This window comes from Chelon labrosus, assembly GCF_963514085.1.
Source record: "Chelon labrosus genome assembly, chromosome: 16".
Lineage (NCBI taxonomy): Eukaryota > Metazoa > Chordata > Actinopteri > Mugiliformes > Mugilidae > Chelon > Chelon labrosus.
In genome coordinates, this window is record NC_140349.1 from 16,286,876 (window position 1) to 16,304,431 (window position 17,556).

At 45.6% G+C, this 17,556-nt stretch overlaps 1 protein-coding gene across 1 annotated transcript; it reads left to right on the top strand.

The window, feature by feature from the left end:
- Positions 1 to 667: 667 nt before the first annotated feature.
- rftn1a (raftlin, lipid raft linker 1a) lies at positions 668 to 17,467 on the top strand. The gene is made up of 9 exons (XM_084562666.1): positions 668 to 838; positions 7,960 to 8,143; positions 11,703 to 11,811; positions 13,559 to 14,219; positions 14,313 to 14,516; positions 15,360 to 15,469; positions 15,731 to 15,834; positions 16,226 to 16,301; positions 16,612 to 17,467. Exons 1-9 carry the CDS (start codon positions 691 to 693, stop codon positions 17,032 to 17,034), a joined length of 2,019 nt encoding a protein of 672 aa, XP_084418792.1. The 5' UTR covers positions 668 to 690; the 3' UTR covers positions 17,035 to 17,467.
- Positions 17,468 to 17,556: the final 89 nt, after the last annotated feature.

A 17,556-nucleotide genomic window follows, 5' to 3' on the forward strand; every position in this document is an offset into this window, starting at 1 on the left:
CACTCTATTGGACGTGCTAATGCATCCTGTATATTTAGAAACTATTGATTCCAGGTCTCCCACTCAAGTCTTTGTTGCCACCCTTTTCTTCCTTTTCATCTCACATAGACGATCAGGCATAACATTATGACCACCTGCCTAATATTGTGTAGGTCTCTCTTGTGCCTCTAAAACAGTTGTGACTCATCAGAGAATGGACATGGGCCTTCTGAGGGTGTCCTGTGGTGCCTGGCAACAAAATGTTGTTAGTGGGGGCTTTTGGGTCCAATGGGTTGAGGGAAGGGGCCTCTGCGGATCAGGCTTGTTCCAGTGCAAACCCACAGATACTTGATCAGTTTAGGATCTAGTGAATGTGGAGGCCAGGTCAACACCTTGTTCTGTTTTTCATGTTTTTTTTTTTTGTTGTTGTTCCTAAACTGTTTTTTGTGTGTGTGCCTGTGTCAGGCTTCATTCTGCTAGGGATGGCTACTGCCATCAAGGAGTGTCATTGCTATGGGGTGGGGGTGCCTGATCTGGTCTAGGTGGGTGGTACATGTTTAAGTAACGTCCACACGAATGCCAGGCCCAAATGTTTTCCAGCAGAACATTGGATTGTCACAAGATGGTCAATGTTATTTACTTCTCCTGTCAGTGGTTTTAATGTTGTGGCTGATTGGTGTATATTTAAAATGTTTCTCTTTTTACAGAGATATGGGGTGTAGGCTCCCAAAGCTGAGGAAGGCAGAAGAGAGGCGTAGCCCAGGCAATATCTACTCCACCCTCCGTCGGCCTCAGGTGGAGACTAAAGTTGGAGTGACCTACACCTACCACTTCCTGGATTTCCTGTTGGGGAAAGAAGGTATGAAGTAGTCTCGGTCATCTCTGAATGAGAAAGTTTTCTGAATCTAAATCTGAATCTGAATCTCTGTGTAACAGAGTGCAGTGAGTACATCTCAATTTATGTGCAAAGTTATTTACATTGTTCTTTTTGAGATCTTGGGCTCAGCCTGTGAAGCCCGGCGAGACTTCAACGTCATGTGACTTGGCTTCTCCCACACATGCATTCTTTAAATAGTCATGTGTCCTCACATTATCGCCTCTCTGTCAAAGAGACACCAAAATAGACAGTTCAGCAGTTCAAGTTCAAACAACTTTAGATGAAGAAAAGATTTTCTTGAAACTTTTTCACAGTTATCCAGGTCATGGTTCATCCAAAAACAGAGCATGCGTGGTGATACACCTTCATCAAAACTCAAACTAGCCCTTTTGCATTTGTTTTAGTGTGGCTATAGATAATTACAGCTGCTCTAATATCTTTAATATCTTTTTGATAAGGGATTAGTATGTTGACAGTATGTCTTGTTTAAAATGGCCCCATGTAAATATGAACACATGCTGTAGACAACTGTCACCCAAATCTGCAGCTACATGTCACCCACACTGAGCATTTTAGCATCTTTCAGCTTGTTATTTTTGTTATACGTCCGACATCTTCTACTGTTTTGATCAGGCCTCTGATCAGTCTCCTCTCCAGCTGCAAAAAAGCTCTGAAAAACGGATTGTACTCTACCTGCTCAGCACCTAACAGATATTAAAGTTACCAACTAGCACTAACAGATGAGCAGTTAGCATACTGAGAGCCAGATTTTCCCACTTGAACGAGTGGAGACCAAAACAGAGGTAAAAGTAGAGTGAAATTTTGATACACTTTTGCCATGTGACCAGAAACAGAAGTTTAAATTAATGTTTCCTGTATGCTCATTGTGATTATGTACACGATCCTCATGTCTTGGCCAAGATATTCCAGTGGCCTTATTTCTAGATCCTAATCTGGACTAACAATCCTGTAATCCTGTCTTTTGCTTCAGAGATGACAAAGTGATACTAATAAATGAGTGTTTTAGACACAGCCCAAGTGAAAAGAACCAGCTTTGGCCATGAAATGCAGCAGGCGAGCTTTATCCAGATCTGACTCACATTTGTCCCGGTTCCAGTCTGGAGGAGGCTCAGAGGAATGCGTCTTCACATTTGGTCATTCCAAAGAAATCCAGAGGAATTAGTTTTACCGAGCAGCTCGCCCTGTTTTCTGTGGGACTCTGCATCGCTTTGTCATCCTGAACTGTTGTTCTGTGCCAATGTCTGTGTGTGTTCCACTCATAAATTAGCCTCAGTTGCTATTCCGACTTTAACCAGTATGAAATGTTTAGGTCAGCAACTCAGCAGAGCTGCTTTTTTTTTTTGTCATACTCTAAGTATCTTGAGGGCTGAAAGTGGTTTATAAGCTGAAGTTGTGTCTGTGTACAGCTCCTGTTGCGGAGTTCAAAGACTTCTCTAATTCTCAGATTCAGCTACTTTGTGCACAGTGTAGCATCCCCTCCAACACCCCCACCCTCCCCCACCCGCGTGACAATATGCTACTGTAAAGCCGATGTGTGTTGTGAGGATGCTCCCTTTTGGAAATGCGCGCGTGGTTTTGTTCGTGTACGTTTGCGAATATTAAAAATGGTGTGTCTGGTAACGTGTGGGTGTGCGTAAGACGCATCTTGAGAATGTTTGATGAGAATCCTCCAGAGGCACTTGGTTTCTAAAAATACTAATTCTGCCATTGTGTTGGCGTGGTCTGTGAAGTTAGAAGGAGAAAGCCAGGTGATTAGGGGAAATGGATAGCGTTGAAGCAGGTAAAAAAATAAATAAAATCATCCCTTTTTTTTCTTCCCACTATCGCTTAATGTTTCTACAAACCCGCGCTGTGCTCTTCATCACCTGACAAGCAGAAGCAGGTGCAAGCGGCTCACCAAAATCCTTTTCGGAGGAGTTGCAACTGCAACACTGTAACAGACAGCAGGCGCAACGCCATAGCCAAGTGGCAATGGTCCGGTTGCCAATCGGCTTCATTTTCAGCCAGCCCTGTTATGTTTGGCAAATGGGTCGGGCTGTAGTGTTGGCAGAGAGAAATCTGGCAACCTGACATGGCGGCGGTGACCAAAGCAGACAATAGACATGAGGATTGCTTGTCTTCCTTGTTGCTAAAGGCAGTGGCAGATAAATTGTGTGATCACATGTGCACCGGCGCACACACACAGGCACAGGAAGACCACACACACGGTGTCGAATAAGCAGCCATGGCGGCTCACTCCCGCTCACGCAAAACACTTTATAGCACTTAGTCACCAGAGTTAGCGTTATCTTTCAACAGACAGGCAGGTCATTTATATGGTAAACTCACTGATGCCACCTGAGCTGCTTAAGATTGGTGGACTCTATTTTAGGATAAACACAGCTACTATGAATTGATTGTGTATGTGTGGCTGTGAGTGGGTATATGTCGGCCTCTTTCCGTCTCTCTCCATTTGTGATAGAGAGACCAAGAGAAGTGAAGGATTCCTGGAGGATTATCTGATTGTTTGTGGAGATTGAGAGACCTCATTCCCAGCAAAGGGATTTATTTGTATTTGTGTGCGTGTCTGTGTGTGTGTGTGTGTGTGTGTGTGTGGGTGGCAGACAGAGGAATCTGTATGTCAGTCCATGACATTGAGGAAACCCACGGTCAAATCCACGGTTTAATTCAATTTGGCTCCCATTAATAATAGTATTTCCCCGCCAGCACGACTTGATGACTCCTACACACTAATGAAAAACAAATATCTCTGCCGGTGCCCCTGTGAGATATGTGAGACTGGATGGCTGTTTATTAAACTAAATTGTGTTTTCAGGAAGAGGAGCTTAATGCTCGGAATGAAGAGGAGCGCGGCGCGATTTTGTAGCTCGACCTTTGACCAGTGAGTGATGAAACAATGCGGCTGATTATAGAGTGTCAGCTTTTGGTTTATGAGCCTCGAACTTTAATGGCGCTTGAGCTGAAAAGTATTTCCGTGTGACTTAGCCCAGCTCGCTCACGCTGGGTCGCAGCGACCCTGTGGTGAACCAGGGGAGGATGACGAGAAATATGGCATGTTCAGTGGTCTCAGGCGCGTGCCCTGCGGTTCACACATGGACCTTTTGTTTGATTTGTCAGGGTCCATCTCATCATATGACCTGAAACCAATGTCTTATTCTGCTCCGCTGCCGTATTACTCTTTAATCACAAGTCTTTTGTGCAGTGAGAGAACCCATCTTCACTAAAGCTACAACTAGATTGTCTGTGGAGGTTCTCAGTCATCCAGGTCATGGTTTATCCAAAAAACAAAAGCTCGAACAAGGTCAGAAGCCATAGGGTCAGTAATGACCAGATAACTGGTTCCTGTAATCTGTAACTTCCTTGATGTCTTTTCAGAACGTCTGTGGAGGTGCTCAGTCATCCAGGTCATGGTATATCCAAAAAACAAATCTGAAACAAGGGATTGGATGACTGGTGAAAGCCCTTAAAGTCCAGTTGCCCTTGTTTCAGCTTTGTTTTTTATATACCACGATGATCTTCATTATCGCTGCTGTAACATTTGTTGGTTACTTTGACGCGTCTGCATGAACGCAGAGTATAAAGTCTAACAGGCAGGTGTGACATTTTAACCCAGAATCCTTTGTGTCGAAGCTGCGCTCAGATAATGAGCAGAAGAAACGGAGAGAGAATAAGGGGAGCTAGAAGGGAGACAGAGTAAAATCAGAAAGGTGTAACGGTGACTTGAGGGTGAGAGAACGAACTGCGCCTAAATCCCAAAGTTTCAGCGCGCGGCAGCCGGGTCTAGAGCGGGGAGGGAGGAGAGAAAGAGAGTTAGAGGTGCGAGAGTGGGCGAGCGGGAGTCAGGGCTCGGCGGATGTGTGAGGAAGTGAGTTAGGTGTGATGCTGTGTGACTAACGCAGGCCTCTGGAGCAGACAGCGAGGAGCTGAACTCAGCTGATGACTTTCTGCCGCCCTGCGGAGACCGAGACCCACTCGGCTCATTAAAACTTACAACATGTGTCTAATTCTCAGCTCTCTCTGTATGTGTGTGTGTGTATTGTTGTGGTGTTTTGCAGTGCTTTTGTATACCTGAGATTGCTTCACCTTTATGTACAGATTTATGCAGCCATATTTGTGTATGGACATGAGCACACAGCTGTGTTATGGTAGATATTTCTTGTGTTGACAGAGCGTGATGTATTCCTTCTACCTTACATGATATGTCCTTTGAATCTGTGTGTGATATATTTGGCTTAGAGAGCAGACGTTGCACACATCCATCAGTTTACATCTGCATTGCCTGACACGCTTTTCAAGGTAAGCAGTTTTTTTTCCCAAAAGATTGTTCATCTGACGCCATTATTCATTATTTTTTATGCGCTTTCAATCTCATTGGCAAAAAAGACGCAAAGTTGGCAGAGAGTTGCTATGCGTCAAAAGTGAGCCGGTCTGGAGTTCACAGCATCACAAGTACACGGGAACTGTATGTGCCTTAAGCACCACGCTGTGTTCTCACCACAGCAGACCTTTTTATTCCTCCTGCTTGCGCTCGTCAGCCGTTTTTTTTTTTTTTTTTTTAACCCGGCTCTCCTTCTGAGACATTTCTCATAAAGCGGGCGCTCTGGGGAGATCAGACCTCCTTTGACTGAGCTCAGATACTGACCGACAACTGTCATAACTTGCGGCTACATTCCATAAACAGCGGGGAGCTCCTGGCTCCAGGAAGTTGATTATTTTACAGTCACTGTTTTGGCGCATATCCTCGCCTGAAACCTCTGCAAGTCATTAGAAGGCTATTTAAATAAACGTGAACCTCCAGCAAGCAGAGGGATAAGCCTTGAGGGTGGCTGTAAGTAGTAATCCCCATGCATCACCTAGCAGGCTTAGTGCAAAACTCTTTCTTTCTCATGCGTGCACACAAACAAGGGCAAAAAGATGGCCCGTACACACTCGCTGAGACGCCGTGGCACAAATGCACCGCGAAATGTGCTTTACTGTCACACAGAGAAAGTCGGTGATTTGGACAAGGAATTAATAAGCCCTTTCAGGCGGCTACAGGAAAGGGATGACTCTCACACTCCGCATACAGCCTGTGAAAACCCAGGGTCAAAAAGTGAAACGTCGATCTGAGCACACCGCGGCTGTGATGTGGTCAAAGCTGCGGGTTGGGACGGAAATAGCGGGACCAACAGCTGAACAATGTGCCCTTGGATATGTCCTTATCTTTTCGAGCGCTGTGCGTGGATGCAGGTGTTCAAGCTCCCGCGCGCAATCCCATAAAAACGCACACATGCTCGTTTGCAAACCCACGCAAACGCTGCAGCACACGCCTCGAACTCTCTTAAACACGTGCACTCTTTTGCACTTTCATGCTACTAATACTACCTTCCCTGCCCTGCCTGGCTGGCACTATAAAACTCCAGCCAGCTTTTCTGCCCTGAGCCGTTCCCATGTTCCCATTCTGGAGCGGAATTGCTGCCTCCCTTTTAAATCCCACAGTGGCAGACAGTATAAATGAAGTCGCTTCCCAGCCTAAAGCGCCGCATAACACCCTAATAACTTTCTGTATGCCTTGCCTTGAATTAGCCGCGATGCCTTGCCTGCGCCTCGTCGGTGGGTGAGTGCCAGCCGTGCAGAGCTAATGACGGCTAATGACTGTTTACGGTGACAGGATCGTTGTTATCCCCCCACCGCCACCCTGCGCCAGTCTCCAGCTGTTATTATTATTATCACTGTACTGCTTTTGATAAGTCCCCACAGACCCCCGTTTAAGTGTTTGCTTGATGAAAAGCTCTCCTGGATCCAAGCCGTTATGCCAACGTGATGTGATGGTCACATTTTCTCTTCTCTCTCTCATTGTTTAACTGAAATGGGAGTCTGGAAAATGTGGGCTCATGTGCTCGTATCCTAACATACTTCTCATGTGCGTTTGTGTGTGTGTATGTGTGAACACGCCAGATGATGGAGAACAAATTGAAAATGAGATGGCTTGCACATTTCTTTCTTCCCCGCGCGTAGATGTGTGTTTGTGTGTGTGTGTAGCTGTGTGTTTTTGTGCGAGTGTCTAGTTAATTTATTCAGGTTATTTTCTCTTCTCCAGACCCATGCAAATGAGATTGAATGGGGAAGGATGACAAGCATTCAGGCACAAACAGACAGCCTCATCTCTCTCTCTTTCTCTCTTTCTCTCTGCTCTCTCTCCATCCCCAGCACAGCTCTGCTAACTGCCTTTGCTTTTTCTGTCTGCTTCTTCTCCTTTTCCATCCTCCTCCTCTCTCTCTCTCTCTTATTCACACACACACACACACACACACACACACACACACACCTGGCTTCACTCAGAAACCCACAGTCACACATGCATGCTGCCTTAAAAGCCCATAACCAGACAGAAAGCCTTACTACAATGCACCGACCTCAAGAGGGTCGTTCTCACAAACATTGCGCTCTCCTCGGTGGATTTGCCGTGACACTTTGCCTCCATACGATAAGCTCTGCTCTATAACCACGTCCACTGAAGTGAAAGCATTTCCTTCTATTGGGTTTGTTAATAAGGGAACCCGGCTCTGTGTTGGCGACTGCTGCTAATACCCAACACCCAAACAGGCGACGTGATAGCATTGTCTCCCCAACCTTTTGATGTATGTGTGCGTTTGATCTCCACCGTGGTTAGGCCTATTTGTGTTGCTGGAAATGTGATAAACTCTGTTAACTCTGGGTGTAAATGAGAAGTTCCCCCGCAACCGTCCATACATAACGCTGCCCGTGTGTGTGTCTTTCGAAAGCCAGACGGTGCCGGTGACAGTGAGGACAGAGGCTAATAGTTCTGGTGTAATTAGTTCCAGATTTAGCGTGAAGATGCCATGTGTTGTTTCTCAGTGGGAATTATCATAATGAAACATGCTCTGTCTTTGTTCCTTCGCACCCTTTGTCCCTTTTCCTCATTTCCCCTTGTTTTTCAGCCCTCCTCCTTTGTCGCAGCATACTCTTCTGCCACCTTCCCCCTGCCTGACCCATCCTTGTCATCGCCATATTCCCTGTTGCCCCTTCTCGTCTAACCTTGTTTCTCTCCCTTCCCTCTCACCCTGTTCTTCTCCCTCCAGAGGTGCCGGTGTCATCCGTGCTTTGCCTGTCCTCGGTCCGAGAGCTGCCGGTTCAGGTCAGGGAACTCTACGCACAGGGTTTCGTCCTGGTTGCCGTCCACCCGTTTGTTCACCCCTGCGGCCCACGCCACGCGCACATCCAGCGCCAGCTCCACCGGGCCGTGCTGGTCCGAGAGACACCAAGGTATGCGAGTTTGCCGCACCCTTGTCTTCAGCATCACAACCACCTCTAGTGAGGAAAAAGTAACAATCTTTAATGCTGATTAAGATAAATGAGATGATTCATATGCAGCCACTTTTAGCCAATAGTTGGAAGGTGTCAGCTTTTGTGTATTTATTGTTTTGACACAGAAACCAATTGAGACTCATTATCACAAGCTTCCTCACCTCCTTTTCTCATCGTGAAATTAACTGCGGATGAGTCAGCCACTTAAAGCAGCTAATTTTATCTCACTACCCCAATTCTTTCACTCTTGCCCATACATGATAACACACTGTACATTGTCATCTGTAACCCAGTTCTTCCTCTGGTAAAACTAAAAACTACAATATTCAGCATTCGTATTGGGGCAGAGGTTTCACACTTCAGCACCCAGCATGTCATCACGGAAGTTAATGACAGATCTAACCCATATGCCGTACGTGCAGGCAGAGACCTCTTTAGACTGTTCCTCACGCTTGAGCGTTTGTCATCATTTATGCAGCCCTGACGGCACATTCATTTGCAGATCTGTTCCATTTTGAATCACGTCAAATTTTCCCATTTTCCGCCAACACTTTGCTGCTTGAAGTGTCACGATATGTGTCAGTTTAAGATTAATTCAATAACCGCCACTGGCAGTGAGTTGGGACATCTGTTTTCCCCCCCAGTTCCTCCAAGTAGTTTGTTATCCATGCTAGCACCATGGCTCTGTGGATGACAGTGAAGGTGTGTTTTGGTTAGGCCAATGTTGTTCTTTTTTTTAGTTAGGTTGTAGTGTATTTAAAGTCTCATGGTTTGGCATTAAATCTAATGGATACATTCGTGGTTCAAGGAGTTACCAAATACTTCCACTGTCATTGTAAGCATGCTAATTAGTTAGTTGATGTTAGCATTAGCATTTAGCATGCTTTGTCTACATAGAAAGGTGAAGTCATGTCCCTTCTGGCGGGCAACCATGGGACCTCAAATGGGGAAAAATATGTACAGCTGTCAATGGCAAGAGACACTTAACTGTATTTAAAGTAGGCCTATAAGAAATACTGAGAAAGTTGCTTAAGTGACTTATTCATAACTACTACATAGATAGATAATTACTGTAGCACAGGGGTCGCGTTAACTGAATATTTTCCGTCATTGACCGTTTTTTTAAAACTGTGACGGAAAAATCTGAAGGCAATCTGTCATTTTGACAGATTGCAATTCACACCCTGACCACTTGGTGGCGAGTGAAGTTATTAATTGGCTCTTGTTTCTAATCGCACTTTGCATTCCAAACATCGCGGAACTTTTGTCAGTGCATGATTTCCTGGTACACCGATTACACTGATGCACACGTCAGAGCTCGGCTAACGGAGGAATCGGATGAAAGTTGGTAGGACTGATTGAAGGCAATTTTTATTTTAAAAACAAAACTGATGGAAGCCTTGATAAAAGCGGAGTTTTGTGCAGATTGTGCTAAAAAAAAAAGTTTGCATACCACCAAAGCACTTCAACCCTACGGTGCCATCTTAGAGCTGTTGGCGCTAGCAGTCCCGATCTGAGTACGGACAAGACGTGTCGGCAGCCCAAACTTTTTTCTTTTTTTTTTTTATTCAATTTAATTTAAAATTATGAATATTAATTAAAAATGAATGAAAATGAAATGCTGTCGAATATGTCATTATTAACATTTTTAAAAATTAAAATGACGGGTAAAAATAGATTATGACGGGATTTTTATGACCCTGTCAGTCAAAATGACAGACAACGAAAAAGTCTAGCGCAACCTACAGAGAGCCGAAGTCCCGCCCCTTCTACTTCTGGGCCATGGGACCTATCTTTCGAAAAAATATGAACGGCAGTCTATGGCGAAAGATAAATTATTTTCTGGTCCCGATCGACTTGTGCCTTGGATTGTACATATGTTGTTTTTCAGAATAAAAAATGATTTTACATGTCAAGAATGTCACAGTTTGTCGCAAGATAGTTAAGTAAAACGCTATGGAAAATACGTAATTAAACGAACTACAAGTCCCGCATGCTGGCGCGTGCAGAACCGACCAAAACTCCCTTCGTGTAACTACAGCTCTCGACATGACCCGATTTATAATGATTTTCACCTCGTTTGATGCTTCTGCCTTCGTCCTGGAAGAAGACGGTAAAGCTCAACAAGGAGACAGCCATAGTTCTCTAGTGACGTACATTGTTCGAGACGAGAGATGTAGTTCACTAAGCGATCTCATACAAAACCTAATGTTGTTCAGCTTATTTACGTCAAATAATTTATCTCTTGACGTGAAAAATTATCTTTTAAATTCACACACATCATATGTGAAATTCATGCCACAATTCGAACGGGACCAAAAAATAATTATGATCTCTCCATAGACTGCTGTTCATATTTTTTCGAAAGATAGGTCCCATGACCCGGAAGTAGAGGGGCGGGACTTCGGCTCTCTATACCATTTTCTGGTATATGGTACCTGTTACATGTGAGTAATCGACATTAAATAATCCAAACTCAACGTGTCTTTAAAACTTTATGCTGTATATAATCAACAAATATCTCTTGCAGACCCTGTGGATCTATTCATTCACACAGCCATGGTTATATATGTAACCTTTCATTTGTTGTCACTTTTTACTTTCTCCTCAGTCTTTATAATGTGAATTGGAGACCTTGTATATTGTAAACACACACAAACACACACACTTTGGTGCACAGGCAGGTGCCAGCCTGCCCCTTTGATGCCCCTCCTGCCAAGTGGTCCTGCTGCTTCCTGGCACCTGTCACCGTGGAGACGGCTGATTGCATCATCAGCGCCCGCCAGAGGGGAACGGCACGCTGAAAGAGAGAAACCATCTCTCCATCCTTTCATCTGCTTTCTTCAGTGATGACCCCCCCTCCCTTCCCTTTTGCTTTTGTCCCCATCACCCCCCTTCATCCCCTTTACTCTGCCTTTTATCTCCCCATCGCCGCCACCCCCTTTCATCAAAACCCTTTAAAAAAAAAAATGAAAAAAAAAAATATATCACTGATTTGCTGTTTCAAATCTAGCTGAGAATGTCACTCACGCCTCAGAGCACAAGATATTACCACGGCCTTCCCACTGACCTCAATCCAAATCTGAAGAGGCGTATCTGAATACTCCTTTTATGAGGGTGTCTTGCAGCGGGACCAAGAGAAAATTCAGGCCCATTTTCTGTCTAATAAGTCTTTTGTCAATGTGGTGAATGTGTGCTCTCCTCAAATGGAAAATTCACCCTGTACCAGAATTGACATTATGTGTCTGCTGTCATCATTCTGGGTCAATGAGTGTTCGTGAACATGAACACGCCTGCCAGAAAATACAGGGTCAAGACAGTAATGGTGCTGTAACCGCTCTGGTTGTAATGAACAGGAAAGCTAAAGGAAAGAGTCAAGGGCAATAGCAGTGTCGGTACGTTTGACATTTTCCTCATTCATAAGAGCAGAACTGAAAACCCAAGCTAAATCTTATGTGATTGATGCTTGAATACTGATGCTGTGCTGAAAATGTGTATTTTATTTCTCCTCTCACAGTTCGGAGAAAAACCAACTGAGATGGGCGAGAAATCGTCTGGAGACGGACGTCTGCGTGGCGGGCCACCAGGTTGCTGACCCCGAAGTGATCCAGAGCTACGTCAAGCGGGTGAGTTCTAGTTGTTCTATGTTTAGGATGATAACTGTTTGGCATACAATCTGGTTAGCATCATATGGCTGGCATCCAGTGAGTGTAAGAGGCGCCGTTGTAGAGTTGAGGGCTTCATTTTGCAAGAATTATTGTGAGGAAAGGCATATCAGGATACTAAGATGCTATGATAAGTCTAACTGAAGGACACCGAATGCTTCTTACATTGTTAAACAATGACAAGATGACAAGAAAAATCTTAAATTTACAATTTTATTCTTCAAGAAAGGCGCATTTTACGTTATTTCACCCCCCCTTCCCAAAAAAGCAATTGCCTTAGAATCCACATCACCCTCCTTCCCCGCCTCCTTACTTGTTGCACTGTGTGTTTTTCTCTTTGTGTGCTCCATGTCGGCGCAGCACTGCTGTGACAATGAAGGAAAAACATTACGGCGCTCAGAAGGCTACGGGCAACTGGCTGTAATTGTCTGTCTGAGCCATATGGTAACCCTGCCTCTGGTAGTGACACGCAGAGCCTCTCCAATTCAAATGGAGCAAATTTGATTAGTGCTTTTCCATTTTAAAATATTGCAGATTTAACAGATTAGAGAGCGGGTTTTAAAAATTCATGGCGACGGGAGCTGAGCGAAGAACCAGGCCCTGTTGCAGAATGATAGAACAAAGATTGAAGAAACGAAGTCACACTAGTTGCATTTATACTGAGACACAGCTCGCTATCTTGGAAAAGGTTGCAGTACGTACAGTAAACTATAATAAGACTTAACCTTAAGATATCTCGCCAACCGCCAAGATCAGAGCTGGCATTTATCAGCTGTTAAACTAAATTTTAGTTCCTCTGCTCATGAATTCGCCAACAGTCCTACATTGGGAAATGAAAATGCGTTCTATTGAATAGATTTGCATCTGAACACCCAGAGAGCACAAAGGAAAACCTGATTGGATGGAAATGCACATCACTGAGTATAATGTGATCGGCTCCGACAGCGTGACATGAATAACCAATCAGATCCCAAGCTGCCAGGGAGAGTTCGAGATAAGAACCAAGGAGCTGCATCGAGCAGACAGAGTGACAGGACGGCGCCCGTGCGCGTGCGCGTGTTCAGTTTTGATATTCCATACCTCTGTTTTTTTCCACCACTCACCAGCCTGCCCACTCTCAATCTGTCACCGGACATCAGATAAAAACCCTGTGACTGCGGGCAAACTGCGTGTGAGGGTTCCGCTAATAGAGAGGCTGTTTTTTATAAACGGGACGTGCGCGTGTGGATGAGTGAAGTGTCAAAAGTGGTGGGTAACAGGGGAAGATGTGTCTCATTATTGCTCGCTGGTAGTTTGCGATCTGATTTCTCTCCCCGTCGAGCTTGTCTTAAACTGTCAGCGCAAATATCAACTGACAATTAACCATCGAGGCTCCGTGGGAGGGAGCGGTGCGAACATACACAGTCACATGTACACACACACGCGCGCACACACGGATGCGTTGAAATAATGAGGTCCTTTTGTCATTTGAATATTTGATCTTTGCAGATGATTAGGTAGGTTGTTATTTTGCAGAATATCCTCCCTGCGTGTGTCAGCCTTTGTTTGTGTGTAAATGAGGCTTTGTTTGTCTGACTATAGGAGGGGAGGCCGCGCAAATTCATCCGTGGCGCCGTGAAAGACTTTATTTATGCATCACTCATATTTATTCTAACGGAGTTAAAGGGCGCAGATATGATGACACTGTGTGCGTATGTCTCCCCTGCAGATCCAGGATGTAGCGGAGCAAGGGGTGATGTTTGTGGGTTTTCTCCAGCAGCCGGGCGGAGGACCCTGCTTCCTGGGGAACTGGGATCCCGAGGAGCTGTCGTCCTTACATTCGAGCCCTTCGCCCATACACCGACACCCTTTCAGCGCCAACACCAGCCCGACGGATCCCACGGACCCACATGAAAACGGGCTAGACGACGACGATCACTGCCCTTCTGAACCTCAACACTTGGATCATGGTGATGTAGACCACAACCCTCTGAAGCCCGCCCGCAGTTTAGAGTGCAGCCCAGAAGAGTCTCTTGAACAAATTCGAACCTCAGACATTGGCATCAAAGTGTCAGCGAATGAACCTCAAAATCACATCAGACCCGGTGTGGACACGGTTCAGGATGATGCTGAGGGGAGCCAGCTATGTCCGAGCCCTCCAGAAACAACGGGTACGGTAAGGCAGCAGACAGAGAAACATTTCAGCCTTCCCAGCCAGAGGGACAGACGAGGTTCCAGCTCGGACAGCTGGCTCAGCTCTCCGGAACTCGACCATAGCCATGAAAGAAAGTCCAGCTCCGCTCGGCAAAGCAGAGTGACGACGCACAACAACAACCACATCAGGCTAAAAAGCTCAGAGAAGGGTGCGACTTCGCCACCACCGCAGGCCAGTAAGTAAGCAGTAGTCCTGTTGGTTTCCTGGTCTGTCAAATCATCATTCCAGTTGCCACACTTCCTGATTATGTGTGTGTGTGTGTGTTTAGGGATGCAGCTCTTTGCACTGTACAACCACACTGAGGAACTGAACGCCTCTCTGAGGTTCTACTCACTCAGGGTGCCGCTGCGAGTTCAAAAAGAGACGGGGCTAATCACAGACATTGACGCACACTGGCTTGACCACATGACTCAGCATTTCACCAGCGGAGCGCAGCTGATTGACGGGTTTTTCCACCTCAGAGATGATAACGGTATGTTATGAGGTACAGCTGACTGGAGGTAACTCAACTGCATCAGAATGGGGCAGAACAAAATGAAACCTTGCATCCTCACATAGCTCCTCCTCTATAGTTTTTGGCCATTTTGGGGGGAGCACATTATGCTGTAGACGCAACATAGATATACAGTATGATACTCCTTATTCAACATTCAGCCACATTTTTCAAATCTCTGTTCACCCTGTGAGTGTAAGTCCAACATTCATGTCAGTTTTAGCTCTGTTTTGGTCTCCACCAACAACTGAGGGAGTTATCTGACTCTTTAGCTCCTACGGGCTCTATAGCTGGTTGCTAACTTTGTCTCTTTTCTGGTGATGGATTTATAATGTGCAGGAAGTTTGTCAAAACTTCTGAAAATACTGAGAGAACAGACACTAAACCAAACAGTGAAGTTATAGGGCATATAGCCAAAGTTAGCTGAAAGTAACAAGCATGCTCCCTTAAGCTAAGGGGATCTGTAGAACTGGGCTATAAATTAGCTTCCCTTTTCTCATTACACCATTATTTGATCATTTGCCAATATAAACGTCTCCGAACTCCTCTCTTTCGACTCGCACCATCGCTTGAAAAGGCTCCTTATTCTGCAGATCCCTGCTTCACTGCGGGGTAGTGGATGATATGCATGGTGTTATGTGGCACAAGTCCACGGCTTACGCTGTAAGTCACTGTTCAGCCGCCCGTGGAATAAGTAGACTTAAGCCAAAGGGAACAGGGGAGCAATGGTGAGAGATTGAAGAATGGAGATTAGTTTCGATGTTTGAATCGCGCGCGTCCTCCCAGGTTTATCTGACTGTAATTTGTCCCGTTTCCCTCCAGACAACGGCGTCTCGTCTGTGGACAGTGTGTTCATCTTCCAGAGCTCTGCAGAGGAGGCCACGAGCGCCTCGTACGATGCCATCGTGGTTGAGCAGTGGACCGTTGTCGATGTGAGGGTTTTTAAAACGCCGGATAAGGCGCGACCTAGAAATCCCTCTGACTCAGCGCTGTTTCCTGTCAAACGTTCGATAAGAATAAGATGAAACATAGTTGTGTGTCTACTCTCATGGCTAAGCACATATTTGTCAGGTGTTGAAAGGTTGTCTGTCTCTGTGTTAGCCCTGCGATAGACTGGCGACCTGTCCTCTTCCCCTACATGTATGATTGTATACTACTGTGTGAGTAATTTGCTGTTTCTTCTCCGTGTGCAGGGCGTTGTGGTGAAGACGGACTACATCCCACTGCTCCAGTCTTTAGCCCCGTACGGATGGCGACTGATGTGTGTGTTACCCACGCCGATCGTCAAGACAAACAGGCAAGAAAAACTCAACCTCTCGCCGCTAAAACCAGGACTAATTACTGCTTTGTTTCATTTTATTGTCAGTGTTCCTTTGTCTAAGACGTTGCCCGTCTCATTCTTTCCGGGATTAGGACCGACAGTCTGACTTAGATACTGAGGACAGATGGTTAGAGATCTGACAAATCGTGATCATATGCCCACCTCGACATGAAACCTCTTTTGAAGTCTGTCGGAGCTGCGAAACAAAAAAAAACGGCGTCGGAACTGCATTTGTCTTGTAATCTGTCACTTTACTAACCAGCAGCGAGCACAGTCTGGATTTGAGTACGTGCAGCGAAAAGCAAGCACCTCGTATTGTGACATGGCAGGTAACAGTAGTTAAAGTGCTGCTGTTTTCTTTGTGCAGTGACGGGAGTTTGTCGACCAAGCAGATCCTTTTCCTTCAGAGACCCGTTCTGCAGCGCAAGAGAAAAGACTTCAAGGTTTGTCTTCCTGTTTCTGCCATCTTCGCAACAAACCTGTCACTTGCCTCTGATGTGCCTTTAGGGCACGTACCTTTATGTCACAGAGGGTGCCATTAAAAAGTCATGTTGCTAAATATGGGATGTACAGCGAATATAAACCTGCTCAGGAAAAGTCTAATAATAGGCGAATGGCTGGCCTCAAACTGTACAGGAACAAGGCATCAATGAAGGAGGCTTTGTTGTGTTTTGTCAGGTGTCTGGAGAGATAGAAAGAAAGAGACATGACACAAAGCGCTAAAGTGTCTCAAACACATCTGTTTGATTTCAGATGCTGAACCTCAGGGGTCGCAGCAAGGCAAAGAAAAACTCGACTGGAGATACGGTAGAGGAGAAAGAGAACACGTCCCCCGTGACAGAGACTGAGATGGACAGGCTGAGGAGAAACAAAAAAGGGGAGGAAGAAGCAGAGGGGAGGCAGAGCAGGGACAGCGGAAGGAGCGAAAGCCTTCAGAGAGTTGGAGAGGAGAGGGAAGAGGACGCACAACATCAAACGGGCTTCTCCTTCCTCTCGGAGAGCAGGGCCTCTGTTGAAGACCAGGAAGAGGAAACTGACATTGACAAGATGCTGCTGTCCGCGCAGGAGAAGTCGGTGAGATGGACAGATTTCTGCCAGGGAGATGACGGAGGGGTCAAGGAGGAGGTGAAGACTGAAGAGCGGATCAAACAGCAGCTGTTTTCCGGCGTCTGTTGACACATTTGGCACAAAGGGAGGGAACCGACACTTGTTCAGTTTACTTAAAAAAATAAAAAAAAAGAACCTTTTCAACGTTTTGTTGAATTGCATTTTTAGTTCCTCTGTGGACAGCCCAGATGTAGTCAGGTATACGCTGTATCTAGATCGCGTTCTGTTGCCAACGCTTCTATCTGCTCTGTTTAGGGCGTTAACACGCGTCGTTGACGTCGTAGCTCCCGTTGACGGGGAAAGTGCTGTGCAGGTCTCTGCTGTGGGTCAGTGCTGCTATTTCATGTGTCTTTACTTCGAACCGTGACTGTTCAAGGCTACACAGTGCAACCTAGAGCTAGTCTCCAGTCGAAGCCTTAAGTATTATTTTCTCTCAGAGTGTCGTACTTTACTACTTACTTGTCACAGAACTGGGAGTTTTGATTTCTCTGGGCTCATTGTATTTTTATATGCAAAGATTATGACCATTTAAGAGAAAAACACGGGGGGGGGGGGGGAGGCTGAAACGATAAACGCATTACGCTGTATTAG

Bases quoted from the DNA above. Each gene is read 5' to 3' on its own strand.
- rftn1a (XM_084562666.1), top strand. From the start codon at position 691: ATGGGGTGTAGGCTCCCAAAGCTGAGGAAGGCAGAAGAGAGGCGTAGC. The intron at 14,220-14,312 runs GTAAGTAAGCAG...GTGTGTGTTTAG, and splicing joins TTCGCCACCACCGCAGGCCA to GGATGCAGCTCTTTGCACTG. The intron at 15,470-15,730 runs GTGAGGGTTTTT...CTCCGTGTGCAG, and splicing joins AGCAGTGGACCGTTGTCGAT to GGCGTTGTGGTGAAGACGGA.